Source organism: Serpula lacrymans (genome assembly GCF_000218685.1).
Source record: "Serpula lacrymans var. lacrymans S7.9 unplaced genomic scaffold SERLAscaffold_11, whole genome shotgun sequence".
In the NCBI taxonomy this organism is placed as follows: Eukaryota; Fungi; Basidiomycota; class Agaricomycetes; order Boletales; family Serpulaceae; genus Serpula; species Serpula lacrymans.
The window spans coordinates 814333-836662 of NW_006763300.1; the positions used below are offsets into that span (position 1 = coordinate 814333).

Below are 22330 nucleotides of genomic sequence, written 5' to 3' on the forward strand. Positions count from 1 at the left end.
ACGTGGATAATGAGAGTGGTCTACAAGTAAGGCTACAATGATTAAGTATACAGTGGGGGTATCAAGGGCTCTCGAAGAGAAAAAACCCTTCAATAAATGAAAAATAAGAAAATAAAACTGTCCACATGTGTTCAGATTTCTGGAAAGGATGAATTTTGGTTTTTGCCAGAGATGGAAGAGATGGACTAACCTATCAATGAACCCTGGTCTGCAGCCAGTATCTCTGCTCCAAGACCACTGGCGCTCACTAAAGCTCTGACTTGTCCAGCAATCACATGATTTATGGGCGGATCAGGAGAGCAACTAAAATCCTCCTTGCAGTGTATTATAAATACTCGAAGACCAGTGAGGGCACCGCGCAAGGCCTCTTGAGATAAAGGGTTCACTCTCTGTTTCTTTCGTGGACGAGATGTCAAACGCGTTTCTCGCTTGTGGACCTTACGTGCCAACACAATCTCTGTCGCCAGTGCCTTTAACTCTTGCACAAGGTGCTCAGGGCTGAGGTGACCATAAAGCAAGTCATCCGGCCGTCCGCTTGGCCAAGAGCATTCGATGAAGATGGCCGATAACCGTTGAGGGATTTTAGGAGCAGCTGCCTGCCACACAGCTATATTCTGTGGTTTGGATGCCACGCTATCTGGCTCGACGTCGCCGAAGAAGAGGAACTCGTGAGAGCTTGGGTCATGTCTGATAAAATAGGCAGCAGATTCATAATTTCCTAAAGTGTCGTTATGCCCATGGTTCACAGGCATGAGTCGTACAGAGATGTCAGGGGATATCTTTGCGTATTTGGCGTCGGCGTGAAGGCTGGAGGGTGGGTTGAGCGTCAGCGAGGGACGATGTGCTATCTACTCACATGTGATATAGGAGTTTGTAAGACTCGTCATTTTCATCCCAGGTAGCAAGATTAGGCCATAATCGATCAGAGAACACTAACTCGACGTCCTTGAGAGTCTGGGAGGCACCGTATATGCGCTTAGAGGGTCCAAGAAGAGAACCCGCTGACAAGACTAGGCTGTTGATGTGGTCCAGATGTGCATGTGTCAGAAGGAAGCACCTAAACATGAATTAATGACGGTGTATGCGTTTGACATATAGGTGGTGGTGAACGTACTGCACGAACGAGTAAATCATCGGTGCCGAGAGAATCTTCTCATGCCCGTCGCTGTCCTCCCGTCCGCCAAATAGCTCTGGATTCCGCTTCAAGATATGTGATAGAGCACCTTGGCCTGAGCCTTTCGGCAGGAAACAGATAATGTAAGCAAAAGGTAACAGTGAGTTGGATACCTGTACACACCTGCTTCCAAGGCTACGATACCATCTTCCCAAGCATTTTGGGAGGGCTTTAGGAGATACCTAAAAACGTTAAGTATATAAATACGGTGATATCATATAATTCGAAACCACATACGCAGATAAATTTGTTTCGTCAGGTCCTCCCCCCGAGCCCACAACTACGAGGTCAAAAGTGGGCATAACGCGGAGAGGAGGATGGATATGCTTCGGACGGAGGCTATCAGAATCGGAACGTGGCTTTATATCTTTATATGGCGGTACCGGTGCACCTCATCCGAAAAGACATTGCATTCCTCTTTTTATCCTTCAAAATGTTAGAAAGGCTTTATTCTGCGCACGAACCCTTGCTCATGTATCCACTGCACCCGTCTCGCCTTGTCTTTCTGCGTTGTTCTGACTCACGGGGACTCGGACAGCATAGCTTGTCCAATTTCACCCTGAATGGTCCTCAGGCCTGAGGGCTGTGGGTGATGCAGGGCGCAGAAAATGATGGGCATATTTAACACGGGCATTACCCACCTTGTTATTGATGAATAGGCAAAGTGGCCAGGAGGTAGCCAATTTCCACCAGTGCTGTACTGACTCGGACACATTGACATGATGCATGGGCTAGTAATAGGTTATTGTTGTGGCCTTGTAAACTGCATAGCACTCATTTGCTTTTCGAAGGCTTGTCATTGTGGAAGAGATAGCAGTGCAATGATACTGGAAAACGCGACAGTGGCCCTTACCGAATCTACGCATCCATACTTACGTGGTCTATGCGACACCAGACACAATTTTCAGGAATTGCATAAAGGTGCTGTGAATTCAACCAGGCGAGTCTGATGTACCCAGTCACAGGTTTACAGTAGATCGGAATTATAACTGCATAGAAGGACTTTCGTAATAGAGAATAGTAGAATGAGTGTGTACCAGGAGGCTCCGCCGTGTCCACGGTCAGTTAGGGAATCAGAGTGACAGTATCAAAAAGGAAGATTAAGAGATAGAGAACGACAAGAAAAGGTTACGATACCCGTACACCATTTAAGGCGCACCAAGCAAGCTATTCAGCGCTCTCTGCACGTCGTAGCCGTGTGCTTCGAGAGCGGCGACGGTTTGGTTTCGACTGAAGCCCATTGCGGAAAGTTGTTTCACGGGTTCAACATCATCTTCGACTGCGGGCGTCACAGTCCCCGTTGGCTCCTCTACGAGTGCGAGGTGCTGCATAGGGCGCTGTGCTGATGGAATAGGAGGGGCAGGGACAGGGGCAGGAACCGAGTCCTGTTTCTTTTTCTTCCCGAACGGAAGGCGAATCTGAATGATATCACCAGTTAATATAAACACTAAACAAGATATTTGCATCACTCACGCTAAGTTTCGAGTGTCGAGGGGGTGGAACTGGCTTTTCCTGGACGACTTCTTTGTTAGAGGAAGACGTTGAAGGTCGCTGCTTAGGGGAAGAGACGCGGGGAGGAGGCGACCCAGATCGAGGTATAGGCGAACTCGAGCGTATCGAAGTAACTCGTGGAGAAGTGGGGCCTCTAGGAGACGTCGGCGGCGACACGGTTGGGAATGGTTTGACTGGTTCAGAGGGCGCATGGGACGGTGCCGAGGTGAATATGTTAGAAGACCTGGATGAGAACGAGTTATCCAGCTTCAGCGACTGGGAAGCATCAAACCCCCCAAAGACCTCGTCAAATGAGATACCCCCTACATCAGACTGTACAGGTGCATTCTCAGCCGCGTTTTTCTCAGGTTGGGACGTAGCAGGAACCTGACTGTTCCACAAACCATTAGAGAAGGCATTATCAAAAGCGGGTAGGTTGGAATTTTGCGCAGGAGGTGCCGCTGATACTGCATTGCTTGTAGGTTGCGCAAAGGAAGGGGAAGTTTCCTTGCCAGGGACGATAGGTTTGAGGAAAGAAGCGGGAGCTCCATTTGTAGCCGAAGGTGGCGGCGGGAAGTTTGAAGTGGTAGCAGATGCAGATGCAAAGTCGAAGTTATCCTCGAACTGAGCCGTGAATGGGAAATTAGAAGCATCCTGACCGGATTCGTCACCAGAAGATATTTTGCCCATAGCTTCGTCAAAAGCGTTCAATCCGCTAGTGCTGGAAGCCAACGTGAAGTCGCTCGGCGCACTTGTCGGTACGTCGGAAGAGATCGAGGCGCCGTTGGCTGGCACTTCAAATGGGCTTGGCAATTTGTTCACTGGAGCACCAAATGCGTCTAATTCAGCAGCAGGGGCTGATGAACCATTATGGAATGGGGGAACGGCATCTGCGGTTGGAGCGGAGGTTGGCACAGCCGAGATACTTGGATCGCCAAAGGCGTCATCGAAGGAAATACCACTTGGCACACTCGAAAGAGATGAATCCACGATCGCTTCGCTAGCCTTCTGAGATTCCTCAGCTTTGATTACACCTAAAGGACGATTATCCTCATCTTCATCACTGTCGCTATCGCTATCGCTGTCTGTTTCATCAACATCAAGCTCTTGGATTGAAGGCCCAAGGTCAGTCTCTCCAGTCTGACGTTCCTCTCCAACATTCCCCGGAACATCACTCGTGATTTCGTCGATGGCTGGGAAGTGCACCGCAGCGCTATCAATAGAAGATATGTGGGATATATCTCCCTCGGGCTGGTGATTATCTGCGGTAGTAGGCGGCGTGGTAAAGAAATCGCTATCACTGGTAGGTGAGGCTACAACATCACTGTAAATTCCATGGGGTATCGAATCAGCCGGACGAGGAGTCGCAGCCTCAAAATCGACTGTATCGAGTTCTGACTTCCTCTCGGTCTCGTCTTCTGTGTCAAATGCTTCCGAAAAACCGAATGGATCATCCTGAGTTGGTTGAGAAACTGGCACAGCCGAGAGTCCAGGGGGCGTGGGCATCGTTGAGTTGGTGAAGGGAAGGAAAGGAGACTGCGCTTGGGGATTAGGAGTAGACGATCCTGAAGACATGGCCAATCTGTCGAACGGGTTGTTGCTTCGCCCCGAGGCGGGGCTCATTGGGCCAGTGACATCGGGTGTAACAGGTAGAGGCTGAGCAGCGGCAAAACGCAAAGAGTCGACTGGAGACTTGGCTCTCTCAGGGACGATGGACGGTATTGAAGCCATCCTCTGCAGCCCAATTTCTGATTCCTCCCTTTCTTTCGTAGTGGTCGTCAAATCGTCTCGTGCGTCCTGAAGTTCTTTCTCCACTTTAAGCCTCTCCGCTTCCTTGGTGGCAAGCTGTTTCTTGGCAATCGCCAACAAGCCCTTTTGCTGCTTGGCGTCTTTTTTCGCTTTCTCTATTTCAGCCTTGAGGCCTTCGATCTGCGTCCCTGCTTCAATCATAGAGCGGTTCAAGTCCCGTACTTCTTCCTTGTCACGAAGGACAGATCCTTCGATTTCCGATTTCTCTTCGCGTATGGCACTGAGATCACTCTCAGCTCGAATGAGCTCCTCCCGTACCCTCTGCATGTCTGCAGTTTGAGTGTTGAACCGCTCACGAAGAGAACCCAATAATGTAGTTTCAGTATCATACGCTGCTTTAGCTGATGCAAGCTGAGTTTGTAGAGCGGAAAGTTGTGCAGCTTGATTAGCAAGTGTGCTTTCCAAGGTTTCGCGCTCAGCTTTAGCTGTTTGCAGTGAGCGGTTGGTCGAACTGAACTGGTTTTGGACGTTGCCAATTTCGGCCGATTTGTCATGCAGCTGTGTTGTTGTACTGGTGTCCTCATCATCTCCAAGCAGATCCTTATGCAAAGCTGTGAATGACTCTTTCGTAAGTACGCTAACAGAATATATGTTACATTAAACTCACAAGAAGTGTTTGTTACTGGTACCTCAAATGGATCCAGAGATCGAGTCGGTTGTGGGTGTCGAGGTGAAGTCGGCATGGTATTGAAAGGAGCGTGGTTTCCTGATAGCTGGGACTGTAAGTCGTTTTGTGAAGTTGTATTTACAGCAGATGTCGGAGGTGAGTCGTCCCATAACAGGTCTCTCAGTGGTTCCTGAGGCTTTGGGGGAGCAGCAAATGGTGTACCGTTTAAACGCATAGACGGGGGCACTAGCGTCGGAGGAAGTACGTTGGGGACTTCTTTTCCTGCAAGCTTCCCTTGAATAAGATGCATGGCTACTGCAAAACCATCACGAGTGAGACGGCCATCGTTGTTGATATCCGCGAGGTCCCTGAATTTGACATTGCACAATAAAGATGAGCCCGAAAGGAGACTTTAGGTTTTACCCCGAAACTTACCAGACTTGTGCTAAAATGTCTTCAGGCAGCTTCGACTGGAGCATGAAAGGAACAGCAACGTCGCCTTCAATGTATCCTCTTTTCGTAGTGTCCAAAGTGTCAAAGAACCTATCTGAGCTAGCTTTCTCAGATGGCGTAACGTCCCACTGGACAGCGCTCTGAGTTTGGACCGACGGGAAGGCTGGTATAGTAGGACCAGGACCATGCCCAACGGGTCGTCTCGCTGGAACAGTAGGAGCAAACCCTGAAAGGTTTGCTTGGCCGGTAGATTGTGCCTGCAGCGGTTGGATCTGACCTGTAGCATGCCTTGAAACATGCGAAAACGCGCTGGAAACAGGGCTATGGAAGGATCCACTGCCACCTGTTGCATGAGATGCCACACCATTCGAAGCCCTTCCACCAGCTTGTTCATACAGTCCAGGTGGAAGCGAGCTTGGGACAAAAGATAGCTGGCCTGACATAGAAGCTTGAATTAGGTACATTGCAATAGTGAAGTCGGTGACATCAAGCGAGCCACGATCCTGAGTATCAGCGAGGCCCCTGTAAAGAAAAGATGTAAACGAATCGAAGTATCAAAACGCGGGGATGATCACGAACCATATTTGGGACAACTTGTCCACATGTAAGTTGGATTTGACGAACACGTCGCGGGCTTTGTCGCCTGTGTGCATGAGTAAATGGATCAGAATAACTCAGTATTGGGCTGCGTTGGTATCGCACCACTCAAAAGGCCATTGACCGGGCCAGAACTTTGGAATATTCTGTTAAATTTGGCTTTATCTTGTGGGGTCAATATTGGAAGACCAGGCGGAGGAGATTTAGGCGAAGACATCCCAGTGCTCTGTGGAGCTAACGACGTCTGAATTCCTTGAATGGTAGCCAGTGGGCCAGCTAATGGATGATGACGTTGAACACAGCGTATGACGGTCAAAAAGATTCATCTCACGTTTAGTGATGAGTGCTTTGGAAACTTTTTCGCCTTTCTGCGCCCATCCTATGAGACGAGCAGCGACGGCTACGCCCTTCTTCGTCAAAAAGCCGTTGTTTTCATCGTCCGCTATGCCCCATATTTCCCCGAGCACGGTTGGAGGTAGCTTTGCGCCATCGAACACCTTTACGGCGACATCGCCAGTGAGAATACCTACTTTCTGGGTATCGAACTGGGTGAATATCTGATTAACGAGCGCGAGCTCTGCGGGTGAAGGCGCAAAGGTGCTCGACATTGTGTTGTACGGTGAAGGGGATCTACTCTGAGCTGCGTAACCTGTTCTGTGGTCTACCCACGCCTGACTGCCGACCCGGCCGGCCACGGCGCACGGCATCTCCCTGCCGCCGACTTCCCAAAGCAACCTCCGACGAATAAAAGCTGTTTTTTGTGCAAAGTATGGGGTAGAGCTTGGGGTAAAAGTAATTATTTGGACCGATAAGTGCGACGGTATCATGCTACCAATGAAATAATATTTTATCAATAATTGACTTATCCAAAGAAAGAACACCAGTGCACGTGACCAGCGCGTCTCCATTTTTCGACGGTTCAGTTCTTTTTACAGTGTCACAGTAAATTACACACAAACACCTGTTTCCCTTGTGTGCCATCATCTTGTACTTCATTTGTCCAGCATCTTTCTACACCCATGGAACAAGTTACCTCTTCTCTCGCTCCTCCTAGAGCTTCCACAAAGCCTGCAACTTCAGGTCCATCCAGCGAGGGTGCTGGCAGTGTAACAAAACGGTCAGCTCAAGTTCCTCGAGATTCACTATCCCGCTGACTCTCTATTGTAAATAGTCTCAGCAACGAACTCATGACTTTGATGGTACGGACATCTGCTCGCCGATATTTTTGCTATGCTCATTTATTGTACAGATGTCCTCTTCTCCTGGCATTGTGAGTGGGTTTTATTTGATCGCAAGCTTTGTCTCATCACAATCGTTTAGTCCGCATTTCCAAAAAGCGATGCTAATCTATTCGAATGGATCGGGACGATAGAGGGCCCTGCTGGAACTGTCAGTTGAACCCACCTTTTTATATAAAAGAAAATTGTTCTACAGTATTTAATTAACATCCTACAAGATCTACGCTGGGCTGGCATTCCGAATCGCTATATCGTTTCCACCAAATTACCCCTACGTAGCGCCTTCCATCAAATTTGATACCCCCTGTTATCATCCAAACGTCGACATCACGAGTGGCGCAATTTGTCTAGATATATTACAGGTGTGCATTATTTTTACTAGCTTATTTTCCATACTTATCTTATTTTCTATCAGGATAAATGGTCAGCTGTTTACAGTGTACAGACGATTCTGATATCTCTGCAGTCATTGCTTGGAGGTCAGTAAATAGCTTTGATCTCATAGCTTGAATCTTCATCGGCGTCATCCAGAACCGAACAATCAGTCACCGCTCAATGCTGATGCAGCAGGTTTATGGAAGTCTCCAGATGGTATGAACTACTTATTGCAGTGTTGTCAGCAAATCACTGATGGCCTGGCATATTTTCTCAGCCTTTAAAGATCAGCTGATGAAGCATTACCGCCCGTTGAACGACGACTCAGCATAGCATTTTTTTGTATTGATAGCATGGTGTTTTACCCGGTTATAATTAGGTTGTCGTTCTTGAAGTTTCGCAATGTTCTCGCAATTTTTTTTTCGATTATCGTGAATCATACTGGTACCTCAGGTTGTTGCCTTTTACACAGAATCAAAAAAAAAAAGATGAAATACATTCAGCGCAAATTTTTACTGCATTGTTTTCATTAACCATTGTGCGTTCATTATGAGAGAAAAAAAGTGTTGGGCGCCGGAGTGATGATTTTTCATATTTTCACATGACTTAACAGGATAGTGTCAAAAGATTACTACCTTCGCAACGATCGGGGCTGAATGCGACGAGCGTCGTTTCTTGCTACCACCATTGTCTTTATATACTTTGTGCAAACCCTTGCATCAACTCAGGCAGCTGTGCTCCCCTCTCCTTTGTTTTCTGCTGCGTTCCTTTTCTTCTAAGCGTACAGACTTGTTGTGTCTGTATCGCCGGTTATATCTTCAAAAGACTTTGCTCGTGCCTTTATCAAAACACCGGTTGCTTTGCTTATCACTTGCATTTATAATCTGGTGCGTTGCGTCAAGTTCTGTTCAAGCACCTCGATAACCTTTTTATTCTTTCTTCGCCTATAGTTCGCGGGATAAAGCAGAAAAACCTTCCACTCCTTCCAGCCCGCAATCACCTTATAACTATCATCGAAATGCCTCGTCGCTCCCCTCCCACTGCTCTTCGCCTCGTCCAGGGCCCTCTCCCACCTCGCAGTCAGCCCAGACACACCCTTCCTTCCGTTCCGCGCCCAGTCTTTCAACCTGTAGCGTATCTTCCCCGTGGTCCTTCGCCCACACCGCGTCCTCGCATACCTGGTGAAAGCGCTGCGACATACTCGCAGCTGCCACCTCTTGATATCAACTTCTCAAGTGCTCCAAGTAGCAATAGTTCGAGTCCCGTGTTGGGCTCATCGCCAGCTTCTGGGTCTAGAGTCCGAGGCCCCTGGGACCATCACAGAAGCATAGAGTTGCGCGTCGATATCGACAGTATTCTAAAGATGCCTATGCCGGTAGTGGTCGGTGCTTGAGTAGGAAGGGTAGACGTTTATACCATGGGGCTGGTTCTCCATTGTCCTTGTTTTCAAATGGGTAGGGTTCATTCGAGATTTTGGCGATAGTGCCATGTAATTCTTCGTTGGCAACGGGACATTATCAAGTCCCTCTAGGTCCGGGCACCTTCTGTAAATACCATACATTTGCTTTGTGCTCTTATTTTCAACGCTCACTACTTGATACACAGGTATGAACATTGTATTAGTTTGCGAAATGCAAATTTATGGCTATTTACGTTGCTTTATTCCAAGCGCTGGCGGCCGTGATTGAGAAGAATGCCTTGGGACAGTCCGCTCAGAGAGCGCTATCGACCGAGAAAGTGCTTATCGAAAAGGGAATGATTATCAGCGGCGCGCAAAGCGGGCCCGGTCCTCGTCCAAAAGCCGTGTGGGATCAGCACTAGAGTTGCGTTATGTCCGTACGACCGAGTGCTTTGATTCGATGTCGAGTCTCAACTGCTGCTGCCATTGCAGAATACGGGCAGCAACGAGTACGGAACCGCCGTGATTCAATCCGCTCGGTACCTGAGCTCGAAAAATTGCGGCAGTGAATAAGCAATGTGAGAGAAAGATTGAGGAACGTGGTGGTTTATCACTACAGCCCTGGTAACGATACAGGCAGATCACAGCAATGCGAACAATGGATTTGGGTTTGCCTGAGACTGGTTGAATGATGGGATAGGAATGATGAGACAATGGACCAGCGACAGGGGGAATGAATGATCGCCGTATTTAAGAAAATAAATAGTTAGCCAAGTGGTTAGCTGTGGCGTGGAACAGCATGCAGGCCAGCAAATTTGCCACCCTGTGTCCTATTTGGGAGGTCATCAACGGTCTTCTTCTTATACGCTTCAAGGTTTCTCTTTGCCCTGTCTTTTTTTCCAGTCCTTTTACGAGTGGTTTTTAAGGCTAAATCCAAGGTCAATAGTTCTTAAGATCCATCATGACAAGCTCCCCTACTCCCGATATCTCTTCTCTGTCGCTTTCCTCTCAGCCATCTCAGCAACGTCTTCACGATACTTACGATTATGAAGGCAATGGCAGCGGCAACGGCAGGTCCCAGTATCACTTCCAAACGTCTCCCCCTCTCTCCAGTCAGTCCCAGTACAACCCTCTTGGCATGACTCCCTCGCCTCTCAAGAACAAGCCTCTTCGCGGTGGCCTTCCCACCGTACGTGTTGTCCATTTTTCTCCTCTTTTTTCCACGAGATCTCACGTTTATTCCCTCTCAATAGCAATGGCTCGACAATACTAACACAATCCTCGAAAATCGGTCGCTTTCGCCGAACAATACTTCTGATTTTTCTTCTGCTGGTGGTTCCCCCCCTATGGCTCATCTCAATGCACCTCCTATCGCGCCTTCCACGCCTAGTCAAAACGCCGATGATGAGATAATACCCACCGCCATAGTTATCAAGAACATTCCTTTCAATGTTAAGCGTGAAACACTCCTTGATATAATTGTACGTCCAGCTCTTCACTCAGTCTTTCGATGAATACTCATTGCCACCCTGTTTAGGCCTCTTTGTCCATCCCTACACCTTACGCATTCAATTATCATCTCGATCAACAAGGCTCCTTCCGTGGGTTGGCCTTCGCCAATTTCCGCCAGTCTATCGACGCAGACGCAGTCGTAGCTGCCTTGAATGGCTTCGACGTTCAGGGCCGTAAACTGCGCGTTGAATACAAAAAGGTACTGCAAGCTGGTGAAAAGGAGCGTATCGAAAGAGAAAAGGCTATTCGTCGGATGCGCTCCATGCAGCTTGAAAAAGAACAGCAGGCGGCAACTCAAGGGCAATATGACGACTTCGGGCCTGTGATTACACCTAACTTCACCCCTCAACGCTCCTTCTCCACGTCTTCATATCATCAACAGCAGTATTCTCCTCCGCCGGTCCCTCCTCTTCCCTCCTCTCAGCCATATAATCCAGTCTCATCTCCTCCGGTTGCTCCTCCTACACCGAACCCTTCGGACAAAGCGACTGCTTCAGCGGAACTGGACTTGAATGATCCGTCTACTTTGGAGATCTATTCTCGTGTTTTGCTGTTCAGGGATGATCGCATGCGAGATGAACTCGCTTTTTCAAGGACACTCACTCCCAAGCAAAGGAGGACTGTCCACTTAATTGCCCAAAAGTTGGGCGTGTATCACTACTCTGTTGGAGAAGGTGAAGATAGGTACGCAGTTGTTACTCGCATCGACCCGAATAGGGTAAGTGGTACACATTTTGTATGTGGAAGTAAATCTCAGGTCTGCTTCTAGACTCAACGAGCTCAACCCGCGACGCTTTCCCGTGCTCCCTCTGCCTACTTGTCACCGCCAGGATCACAGTCACAGCTTGCTACTTCTCTCCGCATGAAGAAATCCATGCCCGACATGAAAACACTCCACACTCAGGCGCCGCGCCTTGCTACACGCGCCTCTAACGGGAACATCCGTGAAGGATACGCCACCATTGCCTCTCCTTCTCGCCGTTCTCCGGGTGGGTTTGGTTCCTTGTTTGGCAACGGTGGGTTCGGTGGTGGGGCTATACCGCCTGTTCCCAGTCTGCCGTCCAGTGTAACCGGATCCATGAACGGTAGCTTAAATGATGGGCCTGGCAGCGGCGTTGTTCGGCAGCCTCGAGGCCCTGGAGTAGGCGGCTTCGGGACCAGGAGACTTGCCACTACCGACAATCAGGGCAGAGGTAACGGTTTGGAAGCTCGGTCCCACGAGCCTTTGGAAATATAGATAAATGATATCGGAGTATGTAAGGGCACCCAACCAAGACAAGTTTATGGACGGTTTTGCGGATTGAACAGTGGTTTCTGTTCAGCTCTTACAATTTAACACTGTCGGGGTTTTTTCTACCTTTCTTTTGTTTGCCTCTGGTTGCTTAAACTTAAATTCTTGTATACCGCGAAGCCACTTTTCTGATCCGTTGTTCACCTTTCCCATCAACTTTTCTGACCCTTTGTCTCAGTTCTGCTGTGCAAGAAAATCGCTCTCTATCAATCATTGTGTTTTCTCCCCGGATTCTCCTCGTTTCAGTTTTATATCATAACCTCTGATTTTGATTCAGATAAATCTATGCATTTCTTCAGTCACATTAGCGTTTACTACCTTCATAATCGTAGCTGCGCCTGGCGCCAATCCCCGGCTCTGGGGTAAACACAAACAAATCTTAAGGCAATGCTAAAACTTTGTGCATGAAAACTGTTGTGCCAACTTCATATACAGGTTTGTTTACTGACACTGATAGAAGACAACATGATGTTACCAAAAAAACACCCATTTTCCTTAGGCTAGTACAAAGTTTCACACCATTATTATGAACTATAATCTGACATCTCCCAATCAAGGTCTAGGTCTTCTTAGTGGGCAATTTGTCTTCAGGAAACATTTTATAACCAGAATTTTTGTGTGCAACACTACTGCATTGTTGTGCATACAGTATTAAGACCAGGACAGATCACAGTTTAAAGTGATGGTGAAATCAATGTATTTTTGGTCAAGTTGCATACTGTATTTGTCACAGTAAAAGTTTGTCACATCATGGAGCTCTTTATTTACTAATTACTAATTGGCATTATTTTGTTTTTCCGGCAAACTGTGTGCACATCAGAATGCAGACAGGTGTCCAAATTGATGCAACAGATAACCCTTCCTCCATACTGTTGTTTATTTTACTGTCAGTTTGGATGGGGGGGATATTTGGACATTTCTGAAAACATACATTCCACTGTCATTTTTCCTCAACAACTTAACCCATAGCAGTTTTATGTATTCTTACCACTTACTCCAACTTTCCTAGCACAAAATCCTGAATTATTGAGTGAGCTCCTTCCATGTGTGTGATTTTTGAGAAAGTAACACTCTACTAAGGTACTGCAATCTCAATTTCAGAAAGTTCAGGTGCACCACACTCAAAATCATGTTCAACAACTGATAGTGCCTGTTACAATAACACATTTTCGGACTTTCCCTTTACTTTTATTCTCCGCCTTAACCTTGTACTTTAGCCTTTACACAGGGTGCCATGTGGCATTTCCCTTTCTCGCGCCGCGTTGCCTTTCTTCTTATTTTTAGACACAACTCTCTCACACAGTGGAGCTGGCCATGCGGTGTCGATGATGAGAACTGTTGTTAGAAAACCACACACAAAAACAAACTAACACACAATCCTCCCAGATTCCACGGAACTTGTTTATGGGCTTTGCCTCCTAGAACAGTGGAGTGGTCTGGTTGTTCGTGGGGTGGTACATATAAAGATCCTTCAAAGTAAAACCCAGAGGTGTATGAGTGTGGGTTTTGAGGAGGAGGGATAGTTGAATTTATAGAAGGATAGGGGCTTTGTGATGAGTATAGACGAGCACTACCTTGCTAATCGTAGCACAAGGTAGGTTTGAGAACGACAATATGACGAGGTTCCCAGTGATAGCAGGCTCCTGACGCACAAACTGTAGTGCTCAGAAGGACTCTAATCGAAAGGGATGACAATGACTTCAAAAGTGGGAAGTGTTGTGACCACACTGGATCACAAGTAACAGAGTAGTGAACTTGAGAGTAGAGAAGAAGTCTGGATTGGAGTTCTTGTTTTTTTTTTACAAGGTAAAATACAGGGGTTTATATAGTAAAAGAAAAGTAGGCTATGCACAGTATAGCTGTGCAAAAAGAATGAGAAAGAACATGAAGGAAGGAATGTATACTGACGAATCCTGCGTAGGTAGTACAGGATAAGATTGTCAAAAAAAGGAAAAGAAAGAGATAGAACAATGAATGCTGTGAGTAATGTCACAGGTTTGTACAGCCATAAAGTAAAGTCCAATAGCAAAAAGAGAGCAGGAAAATCAGGATGTCATGGGAAGATGCAGTAAAAAAAAGGGCAAGGCAAAACACTATCAGTATCAACACAGTTCCTTTATTGTCAGTCAGGCATTCTAAAAAAATATGTGTCCATAAAAATGATTCAAAAATCAAAAATAATCGCACTGTAAATGAATGTTCTGCTGAAAAAAAAGAAACTGGAGCCACCGGTCCACCACCTAGTCCAAATCCGACAGTTCCATGGCCTTACCAATGGACTGGTTGTGTTGGACCACCTGATCAAACGAGGGAGGGAGAGGAGTAGTCCAATTTGGAACAAGTGAGTCCCAGGCAGCGTGTGGTAGGTGTAGTTGTAGCGAAGACGATGGACAAAAGATAAGTGTACCCAAGTGAATGGGACAGCGATTAACATGGGCGACGCAAGGGGATGAACCTTCTCCAGCTCAAAAATTACCCACCCACGCTCCAACTAGGCAAGACGAGCGACCGATGTTTTGATGGTATATGATGGCAGATCGACGTCATGAAGATGGACCTGTTGCCCTATTTGGACCGGCCGCCGGGGCTTTGCTGATATCAGCAGTGGCACGTGGTAGTCAACGGATTGGCGACGGAAGCGGATAGGAAGTGGTGACATCAGAAATGGTGGGGGTGCAAATAAGATGAGGAGGAGGAGGGTGGAGGTGACAAACAAGTGGATTAGAATGGGGATCCAGAAACGACTGTCAGGTGAGAATAAAAAGGAGAGGAAGGGGCCCATGGTGGGGCTAGGCAAAGGAAGGGGAGTAAGGGAAACGACAAAAGCGAGGGCGCAATGCAATGTGTAGCCAGTGGCAACGCAAAAATTTGCCGAAATGCCGAAATGCGGAAAGTACCGGATGGAAAAGCAAAGGTGAGCGTGACTGGATTGCCTAATAGAGGTGGTGCTGATCAGCCACAAGTTCAAAAAGGGCAATATTAATTACTATTCCACATGGCACTGTGCCTGTGTGGCGCAAAGGCGAGTCTTTTTGAATATTCGCTTCATTATTGACACCTGTCCATGCTACCAATCAACTTTGGTGCATGACAGCGGGCTAGGCCCCATGACATCATCAGCCACTGTCTCTATCAACTGTATAGTACACATGTACAAACAAAACCTGTAGTAGTATATATACCCCAATAGATCCAGGAGACTCCTCAGCGAGTCCTCCTGTTGTATACCAACTAACTCTCTGCATTCTAAGGGGTAACCACTCCCTCATCATCTTTCTCTATAGTGTGTTCCAATTTACACATAACTAAATCTCCCAACACCTATCTAGATGTCATACCTGACGTACTCAACAATGCATGATCATATAACGCAAAATTGTAATCCTTGGGCAACGTATATGAAGGTAAATAAGGGTTTTGTAACAGTAACAATGAGAACGAAGACAACACCACTTAATGAAGCTCACAAACACCAAATGTCTGTGCACAAACAGCGCAAGTACCTTGACTAAGTGACCTTACACTCATACAATCTTGCCATTCCTCTACTAATGCCTTCTTCTCAGACATAGTACGCTTCACAGGAAATTTAACAGGCAATTTGACAGGTGATTCCATGCTAACCGAAACCGCTGGAGGTTCAGTGTTCCTTCTTGCTGTCTGTCTCTCACACCTGTGATGAAGCGTGTTTCTGACATCCGCTACATCATCAAAAGGAGGAGGCAAAATGCTCTTGCCAGATAAAATTCTCTGATGACGAACATGCTTAAACAAGTATAATAAACATGAGCAATAATGGTTACACACATGTGTATGCAGGCAATCACAAATCCATAGCTTCTTATAACACAATCCAATAGCAATACCATGAGCCTCTGCAATTGAACGTAAATTAGCAATAGAAAAGAACTCAAAATCTTCAACAAGAGCGCACAAAGACGCAGTACTAACTACAAGATAATTCCCTTGTGGATACATGCGTCTCAAATCAATTATTTTCTTGTACATAGAATAGAAGTCAAATCTCTTGCGCAAACATTCACTAGACATAAAAGAAGTACCATCCCCTGCCGTGAGTTCATTAGAAGACACATAAGGAACAGATTCTTATCACAAATAGCAAATCACAACAACGAAGAGTTAAACATTAAATCAGTCACGCAAAGACAAAAAAGAGAACCATGCACCAGCATTATTCACAGTCAGAATATTAGGGGCCAGGCAAAACCCATCTTCGACAGATACTGTTCGCAAAGAATCAGCTGCCACTTCAACACACATTTCTATTGGTGCTCATATAATTCTCGCATGCCCACTTGAAAAGACGCCGCCGACGAGGAAGACACAGCGCAACGGGAAATCATGATGACAGTTGGTAGAGAAATGGCTACGAAGCAGACGACCCGAGAGCGATGTACAATTATGCTAACATTCTCATGCCACAACCGGACCGACCTCCGTCAAATTTCTTGAGGGCAGGATTTATTTTGCCATACCTGTCCCATTCTGGGCCAAGAATTTATTATAGACAACCCCACATATATTTTTGTTGTCTACATCAACACCATGAGTTCTCAGACCCCCAAGCCATCCATTCCTTCCAGCTGGACATTGCTGTTTACAGAACTTGCAGCACAGTGTGCTATTTCACTTCCAGCAAGCATTAATTTGCATGCACACTAAAGGGCCTGACCTCCTCCAGCCACAGCCAGGATCCCAGTGGGATTGGAATACAAGAGTCCTCAAGGGCAGGTTTTCTAACACTATGGATAAAGTTTCCAAATACTTAAACAAATACAAATGCAAGTCAGAAAAAATATGGCTTTGACACAAGCTCATTATAATTGCAGTCTTTTGATCAGACATTATGAGTTTGGGCAGCATCAAAGTCTCGCACATGCTCATAAACAAATCAAATATATATATGATGAACAGATGTTACATATACAGTTAAAGAGGTGCCCCAAAATAATATTATACAGAAGCCATCACAATACAGCTACATCATAAAATCAGTGATGTCACCAGATATAAAAAACGACATAACTTATCAATGCACAACTGATGGTCCTTGCATCAACAAAATCTTTGGAATTAAAGGTGATTCACTATTTAATGATGTTGGACACAATAGCGCTGAGTGTGTTAGCTGTGGTGTGTTTAAGGAGACAGACTAATCACATTAATACAGAAGTAACAAGATTTACATCCCCAGCTCTCATTTCAAATCCACTCACTGGCGTTGTTCATGATAGTTGAAGGATGAGAATATTACCGCAAAAAGTGAAATCAATACTGTGCTCGTTTCCAAGCAAGTGAAGCAGATCATTTTTGACAATGATTGGCCTAAGTGACGAGACAGCAACAAACAAGCTTTCCAATAAGAGTCAGGTAGCATAGGATGGTGACGCAATGTGAATAGCTGTAGGTCAGATGAATCAACAGAGATGTCGCCTTCAAGGAATATCCATTGACGTAGTGTAAGCTTCTTGACGTTGATGTTAAAGTTGCAATTCTTCAACAGAGGCACATTGACCAAGACAGGACAAGGACTTTGGGAGCTGTACAACAGTCTTTTGACATATGCCATGCTCTTCTAAACGATAATTTCATGAGTTTATCACAATAAATTGAGACATTGAATTACGGGTAGTTCCTTTTTCATCCAAATACAAATTCTTCCTATAGCAGGATCAGAGTCACCATCTTTATGAGTTGTAGTGATGTTCATTGCAACAAAAAATATTGGGTATACAAGGAAAGTTTGCTACTGGACGCACACTGGAAACAACATATATAGTACACAGAGCTTAGTCAAGGCACGTGAAAAATAATGTGTGAGACCTGAAGAGACTGATCAGAAGTGATGGTTAGTCATTTATCTAGCACAGTCATACTGCTACTCACACTTGCAGAGTGATGTTTATCAACTCGAGGTTTTCTTGTTTCATGTTTTGAATGTCAGCCTCGTCATCAAGATTGTGCTTAAGGACCATCATGTTACCCTTGATGAAACTGTCAGTTTTCAACTTGTTGTTGTCTATATAAAATATTATACAATCCAGGAGGAAGCTGTGGATTGAGTCATTTCTGATGATGGAGAACTCTTTGCATATGGTGATAATAAAGGGCAGTGTCATATTCAGAGTGTTTGGGAGCAACTTAACTGTCATTCTTGTAACCTGAGGAAACATTACGAGATTGGAGTAGTTACTCTTCAAGATCCAATCTTCTACATTGAAATCATCAGTGGATTTGATGACTTCAATCCCGATGTCGATAGGTACATCTACTATTGTTGGCTCAATAGTGTGAGTCTCATAAGATAATCCTTTGAAGGTTCTAGGATATAACTTTGCCTGTTTAAGTTGTCAAAAATAATCATGATACTTGAATGATACTTGACACCTACATGTTCAAACCTCGCAAGTCTTTGAGATATTGCTAGGAGGGGAGTGACAATGGTATGGTTGATGCTCTCAGTAATGATTACTTGTCTTGAAGCATGACAATACTCTGCAGTGGAAATGACAAGGTCCTGGATAGTGAATGGGGTGGTGATGTAGTGAAAGATATAACCTAACAAAGTAAGCATATGGTACAATGGCCTTGATTCATTGAAAGGAACAAAATCATTGGCAAACACATCCCAACCTGTCTTGATCCAAATTTGGAGCTTGATCCACCAATCAGCAAATTTTGCTCAGTCTCCTGAACTTTTGTTCAACACTGCTTCCAGTGCCTTGGTTAGCCTGGATCTCTTACAAATGTGCAGTGAGATGCATAATCTTCTCCTGCATATAGTAAAGGTAGTAAAGGATGGCATTTATGTCCACTGCCTGTTTTTGCAACAACATGTTGACTTATTTTCTTTGTAAAGTAATAAAAATGTAACTGGGGGTCCCCACTTGCTATCTGTGGATCTACCTCTTCCCAGCTGGATATCAGATCTCAATCTCCAACTACTCACACTATAGTATTTAGAATTTTATGTAAAGTTATAGTAATAAACCCTGGTTCGAACATTTATCAGGGGGTGGTCCACTTGTTAAGCTAACAACCCTTCTCCAACTGGTGGAGGCAAGTGCCCAGTCTGGTCAGAGGTATCTGAGGAAGAAGTTTTACGTATTTTCTAATCAACAATGGTTCTGCACCACTGTTGAGCTATACACAGCAAGCATAACCAACTTTTGTCATACTCATAATTGATGGAAAAGTCTGAAAGTAGCTGAAATATTTGATTGCATTTTGGACCTACAAAATGATGTCTTTTTGTTGACATATTCCCATAAATACTATATTTTTGTGTGGATATGTAGAAATATGTTAACAAAAATACATTATTCTGATAAAGTCTTGTAGGTCCAAAATGCAATTAAACATTTTAACTACTTTCAGACTTTTTCATTAATTTTGGGTGTGACAAAAGTTGGTTATGCTTGCTGTGATAGTACTCCCCTTGACACTGGGGCTGTGTATAGTTTGGTTCAATTCTTTCCTAGTAATTTGTCCTGAGGAGCTCGTCTGTAGAATTGGGTTACACACTTGGTTTACATGGGCTAGCAAAAGCTCAACGCCAACTGGCACCCAAGTCTTACTGTTCAAATGGTGTCCACTTAACCCTGTGGTTCGGGTTTGCACAAATTGCAAAATGAATCTTGATGAGGCACTCTCTGGCACATGCACACTTTCAGCTCCAAGTTTGTCCTGCTGCAGTTGTTGCCTTTTTAAGCGTTGACTCTGCAATGTATCGCATACTTTGCTTGTATCACCAAATAGTTCTGTTAATTCTGCACATCCTGTTCACTTCCTCTGCCACCTGGCATGTTTAAAGACATACAGTATTTGTTTACACTGTGCCTTACACTCATGCAAATGGATAGCATTACGCAGCCATGCCTTTTTAAAAGTTCTGCCAATATTGATGCCATGAGCATCTGCAATGCCACACAAATCTGCAATGGAACAAAATTCAAAATGACTTAACAGTTCAGATATAGATGGAGGACTAACAACAATGCAAGGACCTTTAGGATACAAAGATGCTTCATTCACACCACCCTCGAATACACAATAAAAATCAAAACACTGTTGTAGACAAGCGCTAGATATAAACAAAATCCCATCCTTGGACATTATTTTGTTGGATGTCACATACGGCAATACACCTATCACAATTATCTCACACACAAGTAAACAACACAATATAGGTAAAAAGAGGCCCAAAATCAGTGAAGGTAGGAGAGCAATAAAGAAAGGACTTATTGATACTGGCGCTGCCAGCGAGCACATACTTGGCTGCAACGATATAATCACTTACACTGACTGCAAGGGCTTCAGGATATACACCCTCGAAAAAATTGGGCAAAATCACCCACCTTGTTGTCTAATATTGTCATGAAGCCTTCTTCTGTGGAAGAGCTTGCCACGCTATTGGATATCATCATCTCCAACTCCAAATGTTAGTTGAGGAGGGTTCTGTGGGTAGCAAATAGCCATTGCTCTGTCAATTGCTCTGCAAAATGAGGTAAATTAGATTTCTGATAAGTAATGCTGTGTTCTTCCTCTTTTTATGACATTATTTCTTTTTCTATAACATATTGTGTTTGTGATCTGCATTATTTACATTCCAATTGTATAGTTTGTATTTGATCTCCGCCACCATTCATTATTTAGAACTCACAACCAACTCCATTTACAGCTAAATTCATAATAATAGACCAATATTTTGAAAAATTACATGCACATGCTGACTTTCCACTGGGTTGATTTGAGTTGGAATATTAGACTAAATCTTAAAAAAGGCTAAACTGATATGGTTAGACTCTGACAGAGTCACATGCTGGTAGCCAGCACTGTAAAATTATTCACACTCCATTTTGTCTTCTTGTATGTGTGCTCTCACATGGTGGTTTATCAATATCCATTTAGCTGTACTGTTGTTAACCGTTGATTCAGATGGGGGGCTATTTAGACATCACAAAGGTCACATAAGCTGAAGCTCCGCTCGGCACTGTAACAACCAAGATATACTCTGGCGCACACAGGAACACACTATAGAGAAAGATGATGAGGGAGTGGTTACCCCTTAGAATGCAGAGAGTTAGTTGGTATACAACAGGAGGACTCGCTGAGGAGTCTCCTGGATCTATTGGGGTATATATACTACTACAGGTTTTGTTTGTACATGTGTACTATACAGTTGATAGAGACAGTGGCTGATGATGTCATGGGGCCTAGCCCGCTGTCATGCACCAAAGTTGATTGGTAGCATGGACAGGTGTCAATAATGAAGCGAATATTCAAAAAGACTCGCCTTTGCGCCACACAGGCACAGTGCCATGTGGAATAGTAATTAATATTGCCCTTTTTGAACTTGTGGCTGATCAGCACCACCTCTATTAGGCAATCCAGTCACGCTCACCTTTGCTTTTCCATCCGGTACTTTCCGCATTTCGGCATTTCGGCAAATTTTTGCGTTGCCACTGGCTACACATTGCATTGCGCCCTCGCTTTTGTCGTTTCCCTTACTCCCCTTCCTTTGCCTAGCCCCACCATGGGCCCCTTCCTCTCCTTTTTATTCTCACCTGACAGTCGTTTCTGGATCCCCATTCTAATCCACTTGTTTGTCACCTCCACCCTCCTCCTCCTCATCTTATTTGCACCCCCACCATTTCTGATGTCACCACTTCCTATCCGCTTCCGTCGCCAATCCGTTGACTACCACGTGCCACTGCTGATATCAGCAAAGCCCCGGCGGCCGGTCCAAATAGGGCAACAGGTCCATCTTCATGACGTCGATCTGCCATCATATACCATCAAAACATCGGTCGCTCGTCTTGCCTAGTTGGAGCGTGGGTGGGTAATTTTTGAGCTGGAGAAGGTTCATCCCCTTGCGTCGCCCATGTTAATCGCTGTCCCATTCACTTGGGTACACTTATCTTTTGTCCATCGTCTTCGCTACAACTACACCTACCACACGCTGCCTGGGACTCACTTGTTCCAAATTGGACTACTCCTCTCCCTCCCTCGTTTGATCAGGTGGTCCAACACAACCAGTCCATTGGTAAGGCCATGGAACTGTCGGATTTGGACTAGGTGGTGGACCGGTGGCTCCAGTTTCTTTTTTTTCAGCAGAACATTCATTTACAGTGCGATTATTTTTGATTTTTGAATCATTTTTATGGACACATATTTTTTTAGAATGCCTGACTGACAATAAAGGAACTGTGTTGATACTGATAGTGTTTTGCCTTGCCCTTTTTTTTACTGCATCTTCCCATGACATCATGATTTTCCTGCTCTCTTTTTGCTATTGGACTTTACTTTATGGCTGTACAAACCTGTGACATTACTCACAGCATTCATTGTTCTATCTCTTTCT

The 22330-nt window shown here is 45.2% G+C and overlaps 7 protein-coding genes across 7 annotated transcripts; 3 read left to right on the forward strand and 4 right to left on the reverse strand.

The window, feature by feature from the left end:
* Positions 1-113: 113 nt before the first annotated feature.
* On the reverse strand, positions 114-1508 carry SERLADRAFT_474409 (uncharacterized protein; the record flags this gene model as incomplete). Its single annotated transcript, XM_007321410.1, has 6 exons — positions 114-138; positions 191-807; positions 857-1057; positions 1115-1235; positions 1298-1356; positions 1412-1508. Coding segments are annotated over 6 exons (1086 nt in total), but the record flags the coding sequence as incomplete, so codon positions are not given.
* Positions 1509-1585: 77 nt separating this feature from the next.
* SERLADRAFT_474410 (uncharacterized protein) lies at positions 1586-1960 on the reverse strand (the record flags this gene model as incomplete). Its single annotated transcript, XM_007321411.1, has 1 exon — positions 1586-1960. The coding sequence occupies one exon, from the start codon at positions 1893-1895 to the stop codon at positions 1695-1697; it is 201 nt and encodes a 66-aa protein (XP_007321473.1).
* A 62-nt stretch (positions 1961-2022) lies between these two features.
* On the reverse strand, positions 2023-6838 carry SERLADRAFT_451705 (uncharacterized protein; the record flags this gene model as incomplete). The annotated part of the gene is made up of 8 exons (XM_007321412.1): positions 2023-2592; positions 2648-5014; positions 5104-5449; positions 5517-6056; positions 6114-6177; positions 6237-6407; positions 6463-6731; positions 6834-6838. 8 exons carry the CDS (start codon positions 6836-6838, stop codon positions 2323-2325), a joined length of 4032 nt encoding a protein of 1343 aa, XP_007321474.1.
* A 229-nt stretch (positions 6839-7067) lies between these two features.
* SERLADRAFT_474416 (uncharacterized protein) lies at positions 7068-8277 on the forward strand (the record flags this gene model as incomplete). Its single annotated transcript, XM_007321413.1, has 8 exons — positions 7068-7248; positions 7303-7330; positions 7381-7401; positions 7452-7520; positions 7588-7731; positions 7785-7848; positions 7901-7960; positions 8022-8277. The coding sequence occupies 8 exons, from the start codon at positions 7151-7153 to the stop codon at positions 8075-8077; spliced, it is 540 nt and encodes a 179-aa protein (XP_007321475.1).
* A 38-nt stretch (positions 8278-8315) lies between these two features.
* Positions 8316-9822, forward strand: SERLADRAFT_474423 (uncharacterized protein; the record flags this gene model as incomplete). Its single annotated transcript, XM_007321414.1, has 3 exons — positions 8316-8631; positions 8695-9290; positions 9350-9822. The coding sequence occupies one exon, from the start codon at positions 8763-8765 to the stop codon at positions 9135-9137; it is 375 nt and encodes a 124-aa protein (XP_007321476.1).
* A 165-nt stretch (positions 9823-9987) lies between these two features.
* SERLADRAFT_474425 (uncharacterized protein) lies at positions 9988-12316 on the forward strand (the record flags this gene model as incomplete). Its single annotated transcript, XM_007321415.1, has 4 exons — positions 9988-10332; positions 10397-10624; positions 10681-11373; positions 11425-12316. 4 exons carry the CDS (start codon positions 10105-10107, stop codon positions 11890-11892), a joined length of 1617 nt encoding a protein of 538 aa, XP_007321477.1.
* Positions 12317-21191: 8875 nt separating this feature from the next.
* SERLADRAFT_396910 (uncharacterized protein) lies at positions 21192-21603 on the reverse strand (the record flags this gene model as incomplete). The annotated part of the gene is made up of 1 exon (XM_007321416.1): positions 21192-21603. One exon carries the CDS (start codon positions 21598-21600, stop codon positions 21436-21438), a length of 165 nt encoding a protein of 54 aa, XP_007321478.1.
* Positions 21604-22330: the final 727 nt, after the last annotated feature.